The 21,302-nt window shown below is 41.0% G+C and overlaps 1 protein-coding gene across 12 annotated transcripts in view; it reads right to left on the bottom strand.

Moving 5' to 3' along the window:
- Positions 1 to 21,302, bottom strand: part of IQSEC1 (IQ motif and Sec7 domain 1) — a 316,957-nt gene that overhangs the window by 2,969 nt on the left and 292,686 nt on the right. For all 12 annotated transcript variants that reach the window (XM_027892538.1, XM_027892539.1, XM_027892540.1 and 9 more), the window contains 9 exons: positions 19,671 to 19,793; positions 18,630 to 18,796; positions 16,415 to 16,554; positions 14,822 to 14,851; positions 13,631 to 13,756; positions 12,172 to 12,271; positions 9,111 to 9,272; positions 7,786 to 7,962; positions 895 to 944 (listed from right to left, as the gene is read on the bottom strand). In XM_027892538.1, coding sequence (XP_027748339.1) covers positions 895 to 944; positions 7,786 to 7,962; positions 9,111 to 9,272; positions 12,172 to 12,271; positions 13,631 to 13,756; positions 14,822 to 14,851; positions 16,415 to 16,554; positions 18,630 to 18,796; positions 19,671 to 19,793 — 1,075 coding nt within the window. The remainder of the gene's footprint in view (positions 1 to 894; positions 945 to 7,785; positions 7,963 to 9,110; positions 9,273 to 12,171; positions 12,272 to 13,630; positions 13,757 to 14,821; positions 14,852 to 16,414; positions 16,555 to 18,629; positions 18,797 to 19,670; positions 19,794 to 21,302) is intronic.

Genomic DNA, 21,302 nt, shown 5'->3' with positions numbered 1-21,302 from the left:
CAGTGCTGCTTCTCAGGCCTACCCCTGCATTATGTGTTAAATGGAACCATTTTTGCCAGCAAGATTTCTATGTGATTGTGTTATTCTGACCTGTGGTCCAGCATTCTCTATTATTTAGCCTGGAATTTAGTTTCTGGAAGCTTGGGGTTTGTATTTTTAAAGAGTTATGGGACACAACAGTACTTAGGCAAAGTGTGCTAGATTTAAACTGCAATCTACCTAAAGCAAACACAAAAAAAACCAAAACAAAACAAAAACAAAAAAGAGGAAAAAAAAACAAAACAAAAGAAACAAAAAGAAAAAATCTGCAAGCTGAATTCAGAGACATGAACAGTATATATAAATGGTTTGAAGATGAATGAAATCTCATGAAATCCACATTGAATTCTCCTATCTTAATAATTTTTTTCCTCCCATGCCCTGTCTGTGCAATTCCATGGTGTCATGACTGCATACATTTAGCAATTGAACTCGAAAATAAGCAATGGGAATGGTTGAGCATGACAGTCAATAGTGGTAGCTAAATACCAAACAGCAAGAACAGTGTACTTGGTAACAAAGAGCAAGTGGGCTTTTAAGCTGGGACCAGACTGAAATGGTGGCAAAAGGACACATCATATTCATTTAACCATGCTTGCAGGAACAAAGGGAACAAGGTTAGCTCAAACCAAAAATGCCATTGGTCTAAAACAAGCTGTCAGTGCTTTTTTTTTAAGCTGGAAGAATACGGAGTGAGTAGCCTAGGCATGCATTTTATTCGTGGCAGGCAGGTTATGTGTTAGAAGAAAAAAGAGCAAAAAAATATATGTATATATATATATATATATATATAAAAGAAAGGTTTGAAAATGCACATCATCACATCCAGCTAGACATCAGGAACTTCCTACTTACTTCCATATTGCTGTCTAGCGATCCTGCACTGCTGCGGCGCCCACGCTTGCCTGCCCAGGACATGCAACACCAGAGATTAGAGACCGACACGGCACCCGGGGGAGAAGAGCTGCTCGCCCTGCGTCCTGCCAGGGACACCCCACGGCACACCCTCCTGCCCCTCACTCGCTCTGCTGGGGGTCAGCTAACACCAGCTTGTTGGGGGTTAAAGGTTGGGTTTTTTTTTTTTCGTTCGTACAATCTTAAAATAGGTGGGTTTAACGTTGGTGTTGAGCGCTGGGGTTGGGGCGGTGAGCGGCAATGATGGTGATTTGTTTGGTTGCCTGGAGTCCAATTGGCTGGGAGGTTTCCTTCTTTAAGCACGTCGGTATACACTCGTGGGGTGATATCAATTTAAGTGCAAAATTTAATACTGACACAGTCTGAACTTCCCCCAGGGGGTGGTTGGCACTGAACAGGCTCCCCAGGGCAGTGGGCACAGCCCCAAGGCTGCCAGAGCTGCAGGAGGGTTTGGATGATGCTCTGGGGCACAGGGGGTGACTCTTGGGGATGGGGCTGTGCAGGGCCAGGGGTTGGACTGGATGGTCCTTGGGGGTCCTTCCAGCTCAGCACATTCTGTGTCTGTGATTCAGTGGGGGGGACTGGTGAGGGGCATTGGTTTCATCGTTTCAATTTCGGCTCTGAGCCTCAGTGGATTTCATATAATCTTCTTTCATGAGGTTTTAAAAAAAACTAAACTTAATTTTTGATCAATAAATCCGGAATCTGTCGTGACATTATGGCTAGGTTTTGTTTGTTTAGCTGTGCAGTGCTTTAGCTTTAAGTATGTCGGATTTGTTCTCCAACAGCCTCAAACTGCAAGGACATTTGCCTGAAACCACACGTGAAACACCAGACTAAAGAGCCAAAAGACCTCAGTGGCTATAAACAGGACACAGGATCCCAGATTTTATTTCTCATTTCACAGGAGAGCAAACAGCATATGGCTGCAGTGGAAACTGGGATTTTTTAGGAGCCAGGTTGCTGAGCACTGCTCTGGGCAGTTTCAGAACACTGAACTGGCGGGGTGCATAAACCAAAGCTAACCTTTGGAGAGTGATCAAAGCTTCCCTAAAATCTCCATGTTTTTAGAAACCAAAGTCTTCTCAGTGCTCTCTCCTTGCTTCCCTACAAGGCCAGATAATCAAAGACAATCTCTCCCCTGCACTGGTACATTGCCTTCAGAATCTTCTACTCTAAGAGGTTGTTTGGGGGGAGAATGTGAATATTTCAGCATCACCAAACCAATGAGTGGCACTCCCTCATCAGAGACACCCCAAAGCCACTTGGGATCAGAACTAGGGAACTGGGACAAAACAGTGTCTCCTGGGAGGTTCACCCTTCTTTGACAAACCTTTCCACAGGCCAATTTAGACTTGCAGTGTGATCAGAAAACACCAGTTGTTGAGTTCATAACTTTGAGCTGGCTGGTCCCAGGATGCTGCCCTGAAACACAAGCTTCTCTTAAGAGCTACAGTTCTCTTTAGGCCATTGGAACATTTCCCCCTCTCTCATTATCACAGAATTGCTCCCCAAGACAAACCCCTCTCCAGTGACATTAAAGCGAGGGGAAGGTGTTTGTGGTCAAGGTGTTTCATTAAATTTGTTGGAATTTGGAATGATTCCCCTAGACAGGACCTTTGTCAAAAGCTCATCCTTCCATCTGCTGCAGTTTTAGCCTCAGCCAATACTGAACCCCCCAAGAAAAACGGGTTTTGATAATCCCTTCTTTTTACTTCTAGTCAGGCTTTTGATATTTTTCTGCTCTGATAATGGGATTAGTACTGATCAACACTCAAATCACTCTTGCTTGCCGATGCAAACACACTGAGACAGTCACCTCTTAGCAGTCAGCATTGCAAATAAGACTGAGAGCTGACATGGGTCATTCAATGTGGCCAAAAACGAAGGAAAACAGGAAAATCTGATGCCTTTGGCGAGTGGCAGGAGTCACATCTACCAAAATAACCACGGACACAGCATATACAGACAGAGACAGATGGATTTGTGCTTAGAATTACTCCAGGGCAAAGCCAAGAACACACAGAAAAATCCTCCTTAAAGCCTGAAACTCCCCTCAGATGGGCACTGTCCCTGAGCAGAGCCTTTGTTTGTGTTCTTAAAACCAAACTGAGCCCAATTCTCTACTGACACAGTGTGTGACAGGAGAGCTATTAAGGGAATGCCCCTGCCAAGGTGTGTTTATTCCAGACTCTTCCCTGATCTTTGGGATGACATCCCACCTCGAAAATGTTCCCCCAGAACTTCAGCCTTCACATGCATTTCAAGAAAATGGTGACTCTTCATTAGAATTGCACCTAAGCATGTGCTGGCAGAATAATCAGCAGCTGTGGTATAAAGCAGGGTGGTATTTATTAAATTTAAATACTGGTTTTGCTTCATATTTAAATACTTTACTCAAAAATTTTAAGGCTGCTACGTAAGAGTGGCTTATAATTTATTTTTATAAAATTAAATTCAATTAATTTAACCTTTTTCTGATTCATCTCAGTAATTCCTTGATGTTAGATATGGATATTCTTTGTAAGAAACATCTTTAACTCATGTAAATATAATGTGTCCCATACATGCACAGGCATTATCATTATCATTACAGTAAATGGAAATATTTCTCACTGCTAGCCTGTATTTCTTGAAACTCTCTCCTGTGCCAGTGAGATACAGCAGCTAAAAAGTACACTATCATCTAGCTTTGTACGTCTTGAGAAAAAAAGTGTGGGGAAAAGTTTTAAATTAAAATATGCTCTAGTCATTAATTTAAAGAGACCACTTCCCAGAGGGAAAAGACTCTTTGTAAGCTTCTTATTTTCATCTTATTTTCTTTTCTGTGTGAAACAGGGTCTCTTCCAGAAGAGAGAAAAGTTGGTGATAACAAGGTGTTCAGGGACAGCGTGGGGTGCCTGAAAAATGGTTTGGTATTATCATAAACGTGTCACCTAAGATTTAACTCATACAAATCTGCTTTATTTAAAGCACCCAGTGTATTCCATCATACCCCTTCACTGTTGTTATTCCTCGGAAAAACAGGAAATGTTACAACAGTGACAAGGGAAGGGAGAGGAAAAATCTCTCCCTACTTGGAAAGCTCTTCTAGTAAGAGAGTCAAAGAGTCTTGGAATCCTCTGCAGTAAAATCCAAGGGAGAGGAAGGGGAAAATGAACTCTGCCTGCATGGGATGAGGAAGGAGCCAGGGACTGCACCATCCCAGCACAGACTGATCCAAGAGATTAAGGGATTCTGTAATTACACCAACTCAGAGTCTCTTTAAGGGGATTACAATGCTGAGAAGTCCCACAGTCTTTTCCATTATATTTTGAAATACAGGAAACTTTTAAAAAAAAGCATTATAAAACTGTTGAAAAAAACTAGGAAGGTTTTTTGGAAGGTAGAAACAAACATTTTAAAAGCTAAAGGTTGACTGAGTTTATAGGCAATATGCAAACAGTTAACTCTGGAACTGCTTCATGGTTTTGCTTTGGTTTCTGAGTAGTCTCTAACGCTCTGTGATTGTTTTGAGACAAGCCCAACTTACACTAACAGGAGCCATTATCCCATCCTGCACCTGTGCAGATTGCAGCATCACAGGGCTATGCCACTTGTGTAGCACTGGGGCAAACCAAAACACTGGAATTTTTAAACCAGTGCAGCGTGTAAATATTATTTCCACTTAGAGGTGAGGGAAGGGGGGCACAGGGTTTGCTTTCCACAGGTGCTCCCCACTGGGAACTCAAGGTGAAAGCACTGGGGCCTCCAGCAACTCAAAGTGCTGGAACTGGGACTGACTTGCCTAAAATCAGTCCAGAAATTTAGGAGAGACACAGAAGTGGAAACACAACCATTCATAATCCTCCCTGCTCTGCTTTGGTGACCAAACCATTCTCCTCGAGGTCTAATGGCCATGATGGGACATCACACCTTTCACATCTGTCTGTAAACCTCTCATCACGGAACTGCATAGGGAATAGGAGGTGAAATGGCCAGAGCACTATCAGAACTGATAAACCCCAGCTTTAGCTGCATTAATATTTGTCTGCCTTCTAATTTTTTTTCTGTAAATTAAGAATTTCAAAGTCTGAGACAAATAAATTCAGTTCCTCCCTGACGACAGCTCAAGGACGTGCAATAAAAATGATATATTTCTCTTTTGAGAAAAATAAAGCACTAAATACTTTTGGACACAGTCACATCTTGGAGCAGTTGGTTGCCACATTCTGCTCTTTATTCCACGGAGAGATCTGACAATTCCCAGTGAACAACATTATCTTTCCAACTGAGACCCTCCCACACATCCTTTGCACAGTTCTGAATTCAGTTATCAGCCTGAAGAACAACCCTCAGGGAACGACTCCTGACGTGGTTTCCTTGCCTTTCTGTCTGATTGCCAGCTTAGGAGTCAGAATCCTTCAGGAGATCAGTGTTTGTTGAATCTGAGCAGCTTAGGAATCACCCATCTTTTCCAAGGGGGACGTTTCAGGTGGCTTTCCCCAGCCAGCGGTTACTGCTGGGATGTCTGGGGGACTATTTCCTAAACAGTTCAGTCACAGACCCGTGCAGCCAAAATGCTGCTCACTCACATTTCCCCTTCGTTGAATAGAGAGTTAAAAATTTGGTTTTTGCAATGTTCACTGGGCAATTATCTGCCTTACTGCATAAATATGCAACCAGGCCGTTTCGTCGTGTTTGTTTGATTTATTCCTGATTAAATGTAGAAAGGACCTCTCCAAAAATCCACTTGCGTTGTGTCTTTTCTAGCAGGCAGGCACAATTCCACGCACAGCCCCACTACTCTTGTCCCTCCTCCCTGCTGATCCTGTGTTTCATCCAGAAAAAGCAGAACTGAGGCCCCTAACTCAGTGCTGTTTTACAGGAGCAATTTAATATTGTCTCATCGCTGGGGTGCAGCACCTTCCTAACTGAGATATCTCTGGTTTATTATGGATTGACCCTCTCATATTAAAAGACAAAATTAGCCTTACATGCAAGCTATTCCCTGAGAGAAGGCAGAAAGGACATGTCTCATGTCCCTGAAGTTACTCCACCGACTACCAAAGCAATAACAGGCGTGTCATTTCTCAAGACAGTTGCACTGCACAAGACCAAACAGAAACTCTCCATAATTCTCAGCTGTTGCAAGTTAAAATTAAGTTTAGTTGGGTTTAACAAACTCATTGATAAACCCTGCAGTCTGTGAGTGATTTCTACTTTTGGTTATGGAAAAAAGTTATTTTCAGGAAGGAGCATGCCAGTCGCAGGCATGCCCTGTGGAAACGTGGAATGTGGTCATGATTACAAATGCTCGGATAAATGTTGAATAAAACCCATAACATGAATTTAAATACATGGCAATGCTTGAAAGAGAGGGATGAGTAATTCTGATGGAATGAAAAAATTAATCAGAAATCACATTTAGGGGCACAGATACCCACTGAACTCACATATTGACAATATGGTAGTTCTCATTTTAATGAAATAAAACCAAAACAACAAAAAGGATGATGAAGTATCCACAAATCTGAGATTTAAGAGTGGTGAAGACCAGGGGCTTGATCTAAAATCCACTGGAGCCAATCAAGCACCAACATTCAACTTCAGCCTGATTTTGGATCAAGGTCCTATGTCTTTTTGAATGAAGCAAATGGGCATATGAGTATGAAAGCCTAAACAGAGAAGAAAAGAATTGAAAGAGCTTACTCTCTACATATCTGTATGCACACACATATACCCACAAAACACAGGCTATAATTTCAGTTTACAAAAATTTTATTTATTGCAGCAGAGCTAAAATCTCTTCTTTAGTTAAAAAAAAAAAAAAAAGGAAAAGGTAAGTGGTGTCTACTACCAAAGATATACAGAATATTGAAATTATGGCTATATTGTACATCATCACTACAGCTAAAAGAACACAGCAGAGTATGCAACACAGACTGTGAACTAAAACCAGATAATTGAAAAAAAAATATATATAGTTGCTACTACCCCCTGAAATACTTTCTGAACAGTGGACATTGTGTTCAGACACGAGTTCTTGTAAGGGACAAGAATCATGTTTAAAACTGAAAGATTACCTGGATATGCCAGGTGTGAGGCAAACCATCCAATAAAAACATGCTAAACTTCCCCTAGCTTTCTTTGCTAAAAAAAAAGTCCCACCATCCCTGCTTTGCAGCCTTTAGCTGCATTACTCAGTTAATAAAACTGACCATACAGCAGTGGCTTTGTGGGACATCAGAATTCTTGTCCACTGGGGCTTCCTGTGTTAAGAGAACTTCACAGCAACTCCTCCTGCAAGAATTAGGAGCTGTATCTGGGTTACAAACCAACAGAAGAGCATCAGGGCCACGCTGTGTTTGAGTTACAGAGCTCTGGGCAGAATTTAGGAAGGCTTCACTCCATTTCATTCATCAAGGTGGCAGCACAGAATGTTTGAGCACGGAATGCACAGAAAGCGGTCCCTGCACACAGACCAGTTTCTCTCCTTTTTTCTCTAAGCCTACTTGTACGAAGGGGAAGAAGCAAAGGGGGTGAAAAAAATAAAGGAAAACTGAGCTACTCCTAGCACAAGTAACCAATTTTTTTTTTTTTTTTTAAATTAAAAACTTACAATTTTTCCTGTCTTCACTCTCCTTTAAAAGTACCTATCGCAACCTCCAAGGGTTTAAACGCTTTTGAACCCTTACCAGAACGAGGGCGACAAACAAAGAGAAATTAAACAGGAGCTGGGAGAAAGAGGAGCTATTTGAAATGATTGGAGATCTCAGCATTACTATTTGTGGAGGCTTTCACTGAGGCATCTGTGCATGCAGAGAGCGAGGGAGGAAAGGCAGCGCTTACCTGCTTCGGACAGGTCTCTGAGCGAGCTGCTCAGCGCGCTCCGCTTCAGCCCCTCCCCGGTGGCGTAGCTGTCATCCAGGCAGGCCCTGCTCAGGGTGCCGTTCCCAGAGTCCTTCTTCAGGCTGGAGCACTGGGACATGCTGGGACGCACCACCCCCTTCTGCTTCTCCAGCTCGGCTGAAACGGAGACGGAGATTTTGCAATTCACGTTTATCGATTAAAGAGCTCACGGATCGTCCTGAGCTGGGAGGAACCCATCAGGACTATCAAGTCCAACTTCTGGCCCTGCACAGACACCCCAACAATCCCACCCTGGCCTGAGAGTGTCATCCAAACCCTCCTGGAGCTCTGGCAGCCTTGGGGCTGTGCCCACTGCCCTGGGGAGCCTGTTCAGTGCCAACCACCCTCTGGGGGAATTATTACCTCTGCTCACAAAGGCTGCCATCAGCAACCAGTACACTAAATCCACTATCATGTTTTAAACCAATATATTATGCAGGATTTTTCAAATACCTCCTGTTATTCCTTAATTTATCTTTTATTTTTATATTCGCACCTTCCTTTTCCTTCAAATCTAGCAAGACCGATAGCAAAACTAAAAATAAGCACAACAGAGACAAAATGTTGAAAAACAAGAAAACTTCATCATTTGAGCTTAAATTGGAAGCTGGACAGAGTCCTCAAGATCTAAATTTCAGTAAGGAGCAAACCTCGAGGTTTTCCATGAGACTCATCATAGAACATCCCAATTTCTGTGTGTGATCAGGTATTATTGGGAATAATAAGACAGGGGTTTCACTCCTGTACTAACAGCTTTATGTTGCGACACACAGAGCCTCTTTCGGAAAAACAGGAGACAAAATTTCGTATTTAGACACTCATGGAACTTTCAGCAAAATATATCAACTTGTACCATGGTTACCTCATTGAGAAAACACAGAAATAACAGCATGGAAATCAAGAAAAATCCTGTGAAACTTATCTGATAGGTCATCATTGAGAATTTCAGTGTGATGTAAATTACACCTCAAATTCTTGCTGTAATTTATACCACAATTCACAAATCCACCTCTACCCTGTCCATTGCTATTTGCAGTTTGTCCAGGCTAAAATCCCACTCCAGCTACACAGCAGTAAATAGGAGTCAATGAACTCAGCTTGGCCGCAACATATCATCGGGTTTTTCCTCTTTCTAGAGTCAAACTCATGGAAAAAATCCCATTATCTGGAACTATTAAGGTGTTCTAATGGGTTATACACATATTCAGAACTGTCTTCCTCGGATTAGCTCGAAAATGCTCTATTATATGTACCTTTGTACTTACACTCTATTCTGTGCTTTTCCATTTCTTGAACTTCTGCAATGGACTCCCTCAAATCATCTGTAAACTTCTTCCTGTCCTGAGGATTTGGTGCATTGAAGTTGATGAGCACTTTGATATCTGCTCCTGGCACAGCTGACGTGAGCCGGATACCGTTGGGATAATCTGGAAGGGAAAGGCAGAAAAACTGAGCTCTGATTATTCCAATTACTTTAATAAAAAAAAACCAAAACACAACAAACCACCAAAACTCAAGGTTTTTTACTAATATTACCATAGAGGGTATGAAGTCAGAGAAATAAAAGTTGGAAGGCATAGAATTAGAATGAAGATCCATTGGATTAGCTTAACTGTCAAGATGCTGAATAAATATGCAGCTGTTACCCTTGAAGTAAAATCTACAATATAAAAGAAAAATATCAGAAAAAGCAAAAAAAACCAAGGGGATAATTTTTGTTTCATGGAACAGAGCCCATTACCTATCTTACCAAATTGTGGTCGAAGTTTTCCTGAGCAAAAACTACTCAGAGACATCTCAAGTACATCAAACTTGTTCTACTTGTAACATTTGCAGTGTGTTTGTCAATACTTCCTATTGAGCTGTGTTCCCTGAGAATCCTACTTTTCTTTCTTTTTTTTTTTTTTTAAAGTTAAAATTCTCTGTGAGATTACATACTGAAAAAAGTAAAAGGGGTGGTTTGTTGGTTTTTTTTTTTTTCCACCCCTCTTTTGACCCACACTATGGGCATCTTCAAAACAAAAGGCAGATTTTTCAGCAGGCTGTCTTTGCCTCTTTTTCTAGCTGCACATCTGAGACTGCAAATTTTAACAGCTGGTCAAAAATATCTCCTGGTTGAGACAGAAGGTTCATTTACAGAAAGGTATTTTAAGTTCTCTAGAAAGCAGAACCAGCCTTTGCTTGAAGCACAGACCTGTAGAAATGGGGTGTCAGAAAACCTTCTCGAAATGTTAATTTTAACTCCCAGTGTTCTCTTTTTCTCAGCTGCTTTACCTTCTTGGTTTGCTACAGCTCTCAAATATTTACTTAAGTATGGAAGCCGAAGTTCAAGGGCTCCCAGGCACTCAAACCCATTCCCTCAAGAGCCAGCAGATGATGGAAGGCAGTTGCCCTCCCCTCAAAGCCATCAGGTTTCAAAAAGACTTCAGCTACTGGGAAACAAGTACAGATGCTGCTCTTTTTCAGAAGGACACTTCCAAATTTTTATTCCAGATTTACTTTTAGAAGAACAACTCCCAAATCAGAGCTGCAGCTAAAGGTGAAGCGAGTCCATTCACCATTTCAAGGGGAAAATTGTGCAAGTCCCACGAGGCTGGAAGGGTCCAGAGGGAAGGAGGGGTTTGGGGTTCTGTGGGGTCTGCTGGCAGCATCTTGCTGGGAATACTGCCATTGGGATATGCAGCAAACAGCTCTACAAAGTGCACCACTTCAGGGGAAAACCCAAAAATGCTTTCAAAACCAAACAAGGAAACCTGGTAAAAACCCAAAGTCACACGGGCTGCCTCCACACATGAACCAAGAAGGACCCTCCACATCCTAAAGAAACACATGTATTTTATTAGCACAGATATTTCACTGTACTGATGAAGCCTTGGGAGACACTCCCATCAGTATTTACTGGTTTCAGACACTCTCTCTCTGCAGTGACCTGCTCCCCCTTTATATATTACTGACTGCCTGAAAATGTAAAAGATACTTTGCTTCTGGCCTGTTTATTTCCTACAGATACATGACATTATTCTCCCTTTTGGAGCTCATCAGCCCTCAGCATAACTGACTTCTATCATTAAAAGCCAACTCTTCTATCGCCAAAGCCCATCACGCTGTTCAACCTCACCAGCAGCCAAACCAAGAGTTTTGTTATTTCTGCTCAAGCAACACTGATTTTGTTCACCTGAAAGCAGCTGGTTCTGAGAGCTGCAAACACAGAGATTGACTGGTTGATGGCCACGAGAGCCCAAAGCATGCTGGGGACAGGGGAAACCGAGAACACGGATTTGACAAACCAAAGGAGAAAAATACTTCTCTATCCCCACTGGAAGGGGAAACTTTCCCTACCTGACAGGCACTGACACTGGAAGTACAATCTGTTCACCGATTCACTGAAGCCCAGCTGTGCCTGTTGAAGTGTTTCAGTTAAAATGCCTCCAGTTCCCTGGGAGAAATCCAACCCTTTGCTTCTTGTGTCACTATGTGTGTTTCTAAGTTTATTTGAATAGTGGTTGTACTTTGTAACGCTTATGAGATATTTTTTAATATTTTATTTAATTTGACATCAGAGGAAATAAATATTCTTCTATTTTCAGTAGAATCCAGGATAAGTATATTTGCCTTTCGTCCCAAAACTGAATTTTATATCATATAATGTGTGCACAAGAGAGAGAATGAATGTGTAAGCATACTCTGCTCTGCTGTTAGTGCTGATGCTGCCTTTGAGCTTAAAAGCAGGGCTTTAGCAAACTATTTGGGTTCTTTTGTGGGGTTTTTGTTGTTAAGACTAAGTTTGAGAAGCATGAAACATAAAAGGAAGATTGGATTGATGCAGATTGCAACAGGCATAAACAAAAGGTGTCACAAGATACAAGCTTGAATCCAAACTCTCTGCTTTGTATTTACATTTGAGTGAGTATATATTACCTGGGCACAGTTAAGACATAAATCAGGAAAATAAATTAAACAATGTTTTGAATTAACACACATCATTATAGGAGTAATTATGTATTCTCATTCAGTGGCACTGCCTCAGCAACAGACGTGTTTGTTTCTTGACAAACATTTTATTCTTTATCAGTAGTCACAAACAACACATTTGGGAAGATTTAGTTTCTGACTACAACCAAAAACTAGCAGTCTTGCTGCTTCATATGCTGAGAGCATCTTATTTTAAACTTTAGGGCTAAGTTAAATTCAAAGCAATTTTATTCTGAAATCCAGAGCCAAGTCCTGTCCACCTCTTTTGCTCAAACATTATTTTATTTTATTTTAATGTTATTTTTATTTTAGTTTTAAGCAAAATGCTCATTTAAAAAGAGAGGAAATACTTACACTGGTTCTCAAAGAGAAGGACTTGCATTCCATAGAGGGAAAAGGACTGTCGAAAACTGTATGTAACAGAGTTCTTCTTCTTCTGAAAAATCTTGGTCACCTGAAAGTTACCAAATAAACAAAATGAAATCCCCCTCTTACCATGTGTGCTTGTGGAAAATTATTGCTCTTAAGAATCAGAATAAGAGAAAACACTTTATTCAAAAGGAAGCTATAATCTGCCAGAGAAAATGTTAATTGTAATTGTTTTGTTTTCTTTAAATGCAACTGCTATGTTTGATCTACTGCTACTGAAGAAACAAAGCTAACTCTGCAGCACCATATCTCTTAAGCAGAAGGGTTAATATTTTATCCAGAAACAAAGCCTGTGGGTCCTCCATTCTCCAGAAATCCCACTTCCTGAAATTCCAAAAGGACAAACCCCTCTGCACCCTTACAGTGCACTGCACATGATATCAGGACAAAGTTTAAATTACTGCTCTTTCTCTTTATAAAGAGGTTTATTTTCACTAGTTCTTTCCAATTTTAACTTTTAGTGATGGCATTTTACCGGAACTGATAGATTTGGTCTGTATTACTCCCCAAACAGTTTGATAAAACTACTGACATCTGAGTAAGTCATAAAAAAACGACAGAAGACTTGCAGCCCAAAGACAGCAACGTTCCACCAGTTCCCACTCAAGCCCACATTTACAACCAGGAGGATAAACTCATAACCAAAAGGATTCATTTCTGTATTTACTTGCTGCATTTAAGGTCTGAAGGTTTGTAAAAATGACACACAATAAAATTGTGAGTGTGAAGGCTGCCTTTCTCGTAACAAAGTATTAAATATTTAGTTTAGTTCTTAGTTCTCGGGCACATCCCAAGGAGAGTGCAACGAATTTTCCTATTTTTAAGAGTAAACCAACCAAATAATTCCAAGCTGTCACTAGTTTTCTATGTCTGTTTGTCAAAAGAGCAGGTCACGTTAAAGTCTGTGAGGATAAGTGCACGCTAAAAAGTAAACTCAGCTGTAAAATCTATTTCAGCTTATCCTATTCCTATTTCAATGCACACACAGATCTGCTGGAAAAACATCTGGGGAATACAAAGTAGTGTGTAATTTTGTTTTTCCACAAATACCTCGAATTCATAATTCACAGAATAAAGCTGTCTCTTGTTTACCCATTAGGGAAATGGGTAACCTGGAGGTGAGGGGTTTTTTTTTCTCTATAGTAAAAGCCATTTCATCCAACACCTTCTTACAAAAGAGCGCAGCAATCAGGAAAAGGCTTCAGTTTAAAAGCAAATTACATAGAATCAAGAAAATTAAGATATAAATCTGTTAATCATCCCAAGATTCTGGAGTGCAGAGTAAGAGATAATAGATATTTATTTTTAGGAACGCTCCTGTATTTAACTGGAGTTGGGATTTCTGAATACCTCACTCCAAGTCTGCCCGACGGGAAATACATACCACAAGAAGATCATTAAATAAAAATATTTCTCGCTGGTGCAATCCAAGCTTCTGAGGTTTATTGGGATCTGGGACTTCAAAGAGCCTACAGTAGCAAACAAGCCTCCGGTGGGGTAGGGAGAGCACCTGGGATAATACAGAAGTCCATGGTTAATAAAACAACATTTAGCCAAGAAGGAGCATCTTTCCTACACAGATTTTTTTTTCCTTTTTAATAATTCAAATATTTTTACCTCCAAGCCCATCAGACTTTCCCATCAAAGGACCGACAACAGGAATATAAAGATTTCTATGCATGGCATCCAAACTTCATCAAACTTCTATCAGATACTCTCTATCAGCTTTTATTCCTGTATATAGATGCCAATGGAAGTTCTATGGGAGAGAGCTTCACTTTGTGAAATGATAAAAAAATGATAAAAAAACTTTCTGTCAGCCACTGAGTTAATTCCATTTGGTCAACTCCCCAGTACCGAGGAAATGGTGACATCAGGACAAAGTAACTGCAGTTTCAGTCTGTTTGATTTTCTCATGCCAGTAAGGAAATCAAGACTGATTCTCCATTTCCTTATTGGAAATATCTGCTGAGGTATCTCCAAAGCTGCTGTTGTCAACACAGTGAGCCTCTATTTCCTTCCAGTGCACGTGATGAGATCTCACCAGCACTACCAAAAGAAATCCATAAAATGGTGCATTGTAAGAACAGTTTTAGGTTTGTTACTGAATGTGCCTTTAACTTTAATCTGGGATCCATGTTTTCTATGTTCAGAAGTAAACCTTAAAATCAACTGGCAGTATCTTCCCAGAGTATCATTCAATTCTCAAATGGACCAGAAAGAACAAACACACCAGGGCCCAGGTGCAAAGGTGAGGTGTGACTGTGATTTTTACTTATTGGTTTATTCTTCACTGGCAGGGTAATTTCTACTGTGATAACAGCATTTGAAATGAATAAAAAGTGTATTAAAAAGGTCTAGGAAACTCTTGGTAATAAATTAGGCAGTCTCTGGGAAATACATTTTTAAGAAATCTTTGTAGAGTTATTACTACAACACCAGGAAAAATTTTGCTTGAAAGAACACCAATGATTTCAAATTTTAAAACGTAACAGAACGCTTTATTGTCAGTTTAGGAAAATGCTGCCAGCTGCAGTGACTGTAAATTTTGAAGGAGTATGAGAGAAATACCTACACAACCAAGTCCATGGTGCAGAGATCCAATCTACAGTAGAAAGACACATACAAGTTGATTAAACTTCAGAGAAACACAGAACTGTATCATAGCAATAATGACTATGACTAAACGCCTATAAAGTAAAAACAAACATAGCTATCAATAAAGACTCTTGCCTGTTCCCCAAATTTTCTTGCACACAGTTAAAAAGTCTCCCAGCAGGAGAATCCTTCAACACAGGACTCCAGTGAGGGCATTGTTTTCTTAATCCCAATTAATTGACAAGGTGGGGATCAGTTTTAGGATTGGAATGGCCACATGCCTGAATAAAACAGGAGCCAGGGGAAAAAAACATCTCCCAAAGAAGTCTATAACCCCAAATCCCCAAACAGTTACAGAAGGGGAGTTTCATGTGAAACCATAAGTGACTGTCAAATACTGACTTCAGAATATTTATTTCCCTTCTTCTCAAAATCAGTTAAAAGTTTTTATTAAGGAAATTTTGCTTTCTTTTCTCTGCTTCTTCAGAGATCTCCTCAGTATGTCCTTCACTGGGATACAGACCTAAATTAGGATTTTTTTGGTGGTCCCTCATTCCCTTCCCCCGTCCCCTGTGCTGAAGATCATCTGAGAAGAGCTTACAATTCAAAGCTCTTTAAAAGCAATAGGGAAACTCTGGAGATCCACCTTCTTTTTCCTAATAACAAATCCCCCAACCCGTCAGACCCTGCTGTGGTGAAGTTGCCCAGAGCTGATAAAAAATGAATGTAGGACTTCAAAAACAGGCAGGTCTGGGCTCTTTTTGCCCTTTCCACATTAGATACTGGTAGAATATTGGTAAAATACTGGTTTTAATATCTCTGTGTTCACTCAGCTCCTAAATTGAAGGTAAAATGCTGTGGCCTTTCTTTTCTCTCCCTTTTTTCCAACAGATGCTTTGAAGATTTATTTGTGTAGCAAAATATTTCAGGATTTTTTCCCCCAGCAAAGAAAGAGGAATCTCTGGATGCTCAAACCCAGCATTAGGATCTCTGGGACCTGATTTCCAGATGTGTTCTGAGTGAAATGATTCCATCTCCCCTTACCAATCCCAGGTCATGGGAGCTGTGGAGCTGAGAAAGATTGCTGGTGTGAATGGAAGTTCTCTGTTACTCTTTTAAATTATGGAGCCATAAATGACAGTGTAAATTCTGAGATATGATTCTCTGCAGCATCACATGAACAAAACACTTCAATTCTCTTGCAATAAACAAGAGAACTGCCTAAAATGCAGGTATTTCAGACTTGTAAAGCTTCACATAAAGAATTTAAGACTCCTTACATCATCACCTCTGAATACCAGACCACAACAAGGAAATCCACGTGCACTGTGAACACCCCAGGATTTAAGTCAACCTTAGAGCAAATCATTATTTGGACAGTTTGCCATTTATAAACCAATTTATCTCCTAAGCAATCCCCTCCTGTCCTGTCCTATGCTGTGCCCTGCCCTCCATGCCCCTGGTTTTAGGATTTGAACTGCCACGTGCCTGAAGCTGGAAAGAACCAGGAGAGCCTTTCTATAAACCTAAATCCCCAAACAAACTGGACTTCCAGGCACAGGGAACTCACCGGTTTCTTGCCCACGATGAGCTTTTCCACCTTCTGCACCTGGGACACGTGATCCTCGTTGGTTTTCAGCTCCCGCTTGCGGATGCGCTCGTAAATGCCGATGAGCATCTCCCGGGGGATGTCCTCCCCATCGTCCACACCTGCAGGAGCCAACAGTCCTGTCAGCAGCCTGGCTCTCAGGGCTCTCACAGGCACTGTTCTCACCAAGCAGAGGGTAAAAGCATGAGCACTTGGTTTTTTCCCTGCTCACAGTGATGCCACTGTTGCCTGACTGCTCGTGTGTTTTACAGCTCGCCAGCCCACACCTCCTGCGTGCCCTGGTCCTCCCTCACCAAGGCAGAAGTGATGCTGCTCATTATTTAAACACTGATTTTTTGTCCCAAAGCACCGTGACATTGATGGAAATTACACAGGTTTGAATTTTTGTTTTAAAACTCGAAGCTCAAGTTAAGCCATTAAAAGTTTAATGTCTATGATATTTTTTTGCTTTTTCTTTAAAGTTTCCTCTGTTTGGTATCAAAGCTGCAGTGAATTAAATTACTCTTTAGTCACTAAAACCTCCATATGACCCCTCCTAGGAATATACACCCCTGGGAGGAAGCAGAAGAACTGTTCCATTTTGCCTCTGTCTCAGTATCACTCAGGGCTGTTCAGAACATCATTTCCTACGCGAGAACCTCATGAACAACCAGTAAAATTAATTTAACCAATATTTCTTGCAAGATTTCAAAAAAGAACTAATTTACTCTGCAAGAACAAGTCAAGCAAATAGCCTAGATAATGTTTAGCGCTGTGTGCTGATCACTGGCACGTCATCCCAACAAACACAGCCCTCAGTGCTCGATCCTCAATTTTTAACAGCCATGGAAGGAGTCCAATTTCACTAAGTGACTTAAAGCTGCATTTCCTGGGGACAGGGAGATGCATGTCTATTTTGAGAACAGGTTTTAAAGCAATAAACTCTTCTCTCCCATTCAGACTATTTTGCCACCCAGTGGAACAACTGCTCACATAAGAAATGCTGGGATAAAACACAGTTTCTTTGCAGAAAGAAGGAAGCCAAACCGCCTCTTGTTCTGTTCCCCACCACCAGGCCTCCCACAGACCACCTCTGTGGTGCAGGGATTTGAAGTTACAGGCGAGGTAACCTGTTACAAAAATGCCTGCAAGAATAAAAAAATTGCTGGAGATCAGAGAGAAGGTACTGCATAAAATACAACTATTGTGACTGCAGGGCTGTGCCAAGAGATGAATATCAGGCCTTTTGGAATATTTGTGGACTTTATGATAAAATCTCAGCACTAACTTCAACCTTGCTAAGCTAAAACATCTGCTGAGCACAGTCTGTTCGCTGTTGCCTTGTATAAATCTCGGGGAATAAAAGCACCAAACGGGACCTGCATTCTAAAGAGCTGAAATTCCAGAACACCACAAGTATTTTGGTTTTCCTGGTACTGAAATGGAAGTGCCACGTGAACACAAAGAGCCCTGCACCTGAGATGTGCCTATATACAGATATATATCTTTATATATTAAGCACCTTGGTTCTATTTTTCTGCCATCTGGTCCACTTTCAGCTCTACTCAGTGACTCCTTCCTGTTAGAAAGAGCTGAGCTGATACTTCACAAAAAGTTCTTTCCCCACAAAGAACCAGGATAGAAAGATCTGGGATACAGATGTGAAAAAACACCTATACTTTTCTGGCAATCTAATTGCAAGCTTAGGTGGACCATAGCCTGGCAGATAATGTCTTGATCAGAAAATACACCAATGAAGAAATCAAAATTAAATTTCTGGGCTAGTTACACCTTTCAGGAAGGTCTTGGAGGTGGGGTTTTAACTTTTACTCGGTGAGAATTTAAATCTCTGATTAATTGCCTGAAGTTCTCTTCAGAGCATAGTGATTTCTGATCCTCAGTATTCATATATGTACACATATATATATATACATATACACACACATATATGTATGTGGGAATAAAAGGACCTGACAATATATCCACTCTTAAAAATTAAGACACAATACTACATAATTAATTCTGTTTTCATTATTGCAGAAATAATTAAAGCCTGTAAAAATGGCAGCAGTTTCAAGTCAGGACAAATGAGCATTGAGTGCCCTGTATTTTGTCCTTTCCCAGACGATCCCGCTGTCCCTGCAATGACAGTTACAGGGAAAAGCTTTTCAGACCTTCCTTGCCAGAGTTCTCTCACCCCTCAGGTTCTTGACAAAGTCCTCCAGCTTCATTTTTCGCTCTGGTTTCACATTTGGGCTGTACATGTCTGTGTTGAGCAGGATGATGGCGAAGGCCAGGATGAAGATGGTGTCGGGATTCCGGAATTGTCTCACCACCCCCGGGTTGCAGATACAGTATCTCTGGCTGGAAAAAAGCAGGGAGGGGAATCTGTCAGAGCCAGGAACTGCTTCTCCAATTCCACCAAATAAACCAGCTGCTGCATTCCAGAGGCTGAGCGAGCTATAACTGGTGTTCCATACATATATTTAGCTTTCCAGCCACGTATTTCCATGAGCCAATCCTCGAATGTGGAAGGCTTTTGTTCTCTACTACCACTGTCATTTCACCTCTTAGTACAGATTCTGAGCTACAGTAACTTCAGGATTTCATTTTTCTCAGTGATTAATGCCCTGACACCAGGTAAGGACACAGCATTGATTCTGGCTTACTGCCACAGGGTGATTTCCATCTTATCCTGCCCTGGATAAAGTACACCTGTGTTAAGCACTGACAAGTTAATGCTCCTGTTTTCCACTGTTGTTGAAGTGCTTAAAGAAAAGCTGGGAGCGTATATACTCTAAAATGTAAGTGGGCTCATCAATCCAATCATATAAACTACTATATCCAAATATATTGTTAGAGACACTCAAAAATCCTTGGATATTTTTTCAGCTGGTGCCAGAAAGAACTTTTAATTGAGAAACCTTGTTATGTTAATAGAAATGCCATCCATGAAGAGCACCAGCAAAGGAAAAGTCCTATTTCATACTTAGCAAAAGCCCCACAAACACCACCACCCAGTGCCACGGTCTGGCAACCATGGTGGGAGTGGATCAAGGGTTGGACTTGATGATCTCAGAGGACCTTTCCAACCCAGCTGATTCTGTGATTTATTTGGAACTGCTGGTAGCTCAAGAGGACCCTGCAAATAAGCAGGGAAATAACTTGGATCTGCTCAACCTCCCCAGCTGGACCGTCAGGCAGCAGCAGCTTCTGATGGCTGATTCCAGTCTCTCACCTGAAGGCTTCAATGAGCCGTTCCACCTTCTGGGCTTCTCCCTGGACACGGATATGAGCCTGAAATTTCCTGAGTGCCTCATCCAGTTCCATGGCTGAGAAGTCCATCTCATCCACCACACAGCTAGGAGAGAAACAGAGCCCATCGTGTCTCTTCATTTCTAACAGCACAGAACCAAAGGTCAGACTTCAAACCAAAACACCTTTTGAGTTTCCATCTGACAGAGACTCATGGAATTGTCCTTCAAACCTTCAGCAGCAATGGCAGTAACTGCAGGTAACCGTGAAGGAAGGCTGCAAACAGGGGATCAATGAACATGTGTAAGCAGACCCTTTTTGTTTTTTAACAGAAGAGCTGCTGGAATGACAAATGCCTGACCGATTTAAGGGATGTACCTCTGCCAACAGTAATTATTAGCTTTGTGCTTCCAGGCCAATCAACCATCACAATGCCTGCAACAATAATAAATAGTTTATATCATATCACAAACAGCCTGCAGCAGGCACAGTAATCTGCACCAAATGGCTCTGTGTCTGGGAACATTCTTACATACAGAGAAAAAAAATGACCCTGTTTGGATAGTCTCTTATTATGACTGTAATTCTCATCTCCCCATCATTTGCCATGTCTTTCAGTTAACACTTATGGAGAAATAATTACTTGCTTGCTCAGAAAATACAGTGCTGACAAAAAATAAGAAAAAAGGAACCATTTTAATATAATCAACAATGTGAATTATGTCATCCTAATGCTTTAAAATCAGAAGCTTATAAATTTCCTTTCTTTAAACTTATCTTTTAGTTTTTAAACAACCAGACACGAACTACTGTAATGCAGAAACCACAGAAAGCACAATCCACTTTTCAAAGCTTTTTCTTAAATGTATAGTTTTACAATGACAAATGAGAGTAGATCATACTCTTCTTCCAGTAAAACTGCAGCTAACATAAATTAATAACCAAACAATTTATTCCCCTTGCCTGGACTATTTTTCCCTTTATGCAGAACCACTTTAGGCTTTCCAATCCACACCCAAACCCCCTTATCAGTTCTGCAGTAATGCCCTCAGTCTTCCCACCTAATTCCAAGTTCTGGAACACCAAAACCCTTTTCTCCTTCAAAGGTATAAACACATGTGCAGCCCAGCTGGAGTCAAAATGAACTAATTAATGCAATTAAGGACCTCCAGAAACGTGCTGGCCAACAACAGAACGGGAAGGGTCTCAAAAGATTTGATATGAACTATGGAGACAGCAGATAAATCACCATGGCCACTGTTTATCACCACCACCACCAGGCAGCAGCTACAGCAGGCCCAGAATTCAGCTCTTGGTCAAAAAACTTAGGCTGTTCTCATGGATATTTTCTAAGCTCAAGATATCAAACAGCTAAAACACCCAAACTTACAGGAGCTGGGAAACTTGAACACAAACCAAAGCAATAAACTGTGTAACAGCAAAAGGATCGTGTTTTAAACTGCCTTTTCTGTGTACCCACCTGGAGCTATATCTGTTTGACAAAATTTACCTCCAATCTGTAAATATGATTTTTAGGATTTTACTGTCTCTTTTGAAGAGAAAATACCCTGCTCCCATTTGCAGGCAAGTTTCAGGGCACTATCCAGAGAACCCC

This window comes from Empidonax traillii, unplaced genomic scaffold, assembly GCF_003031625.1.
Source record: "Empidonax traillii isolate 1590-97213 ecotype Southwest subspecies unplaced genomic scaffold, ASM303162v1 scaffold356:size572493, whole genome shotgun sequence".
In the NCBI taxonomy this organism is placed as follows: domain Eukaryota; kingdom Metazoa; phylum Chordata; class Aves; order Passeriformes; family Tyrannidae; genus Empidonax; species Empidonax traillii.
Note: the sequence above shows the minus strand (reverse complement) of the source record. Positions and strands in the feature narration are given on the sequence as shown.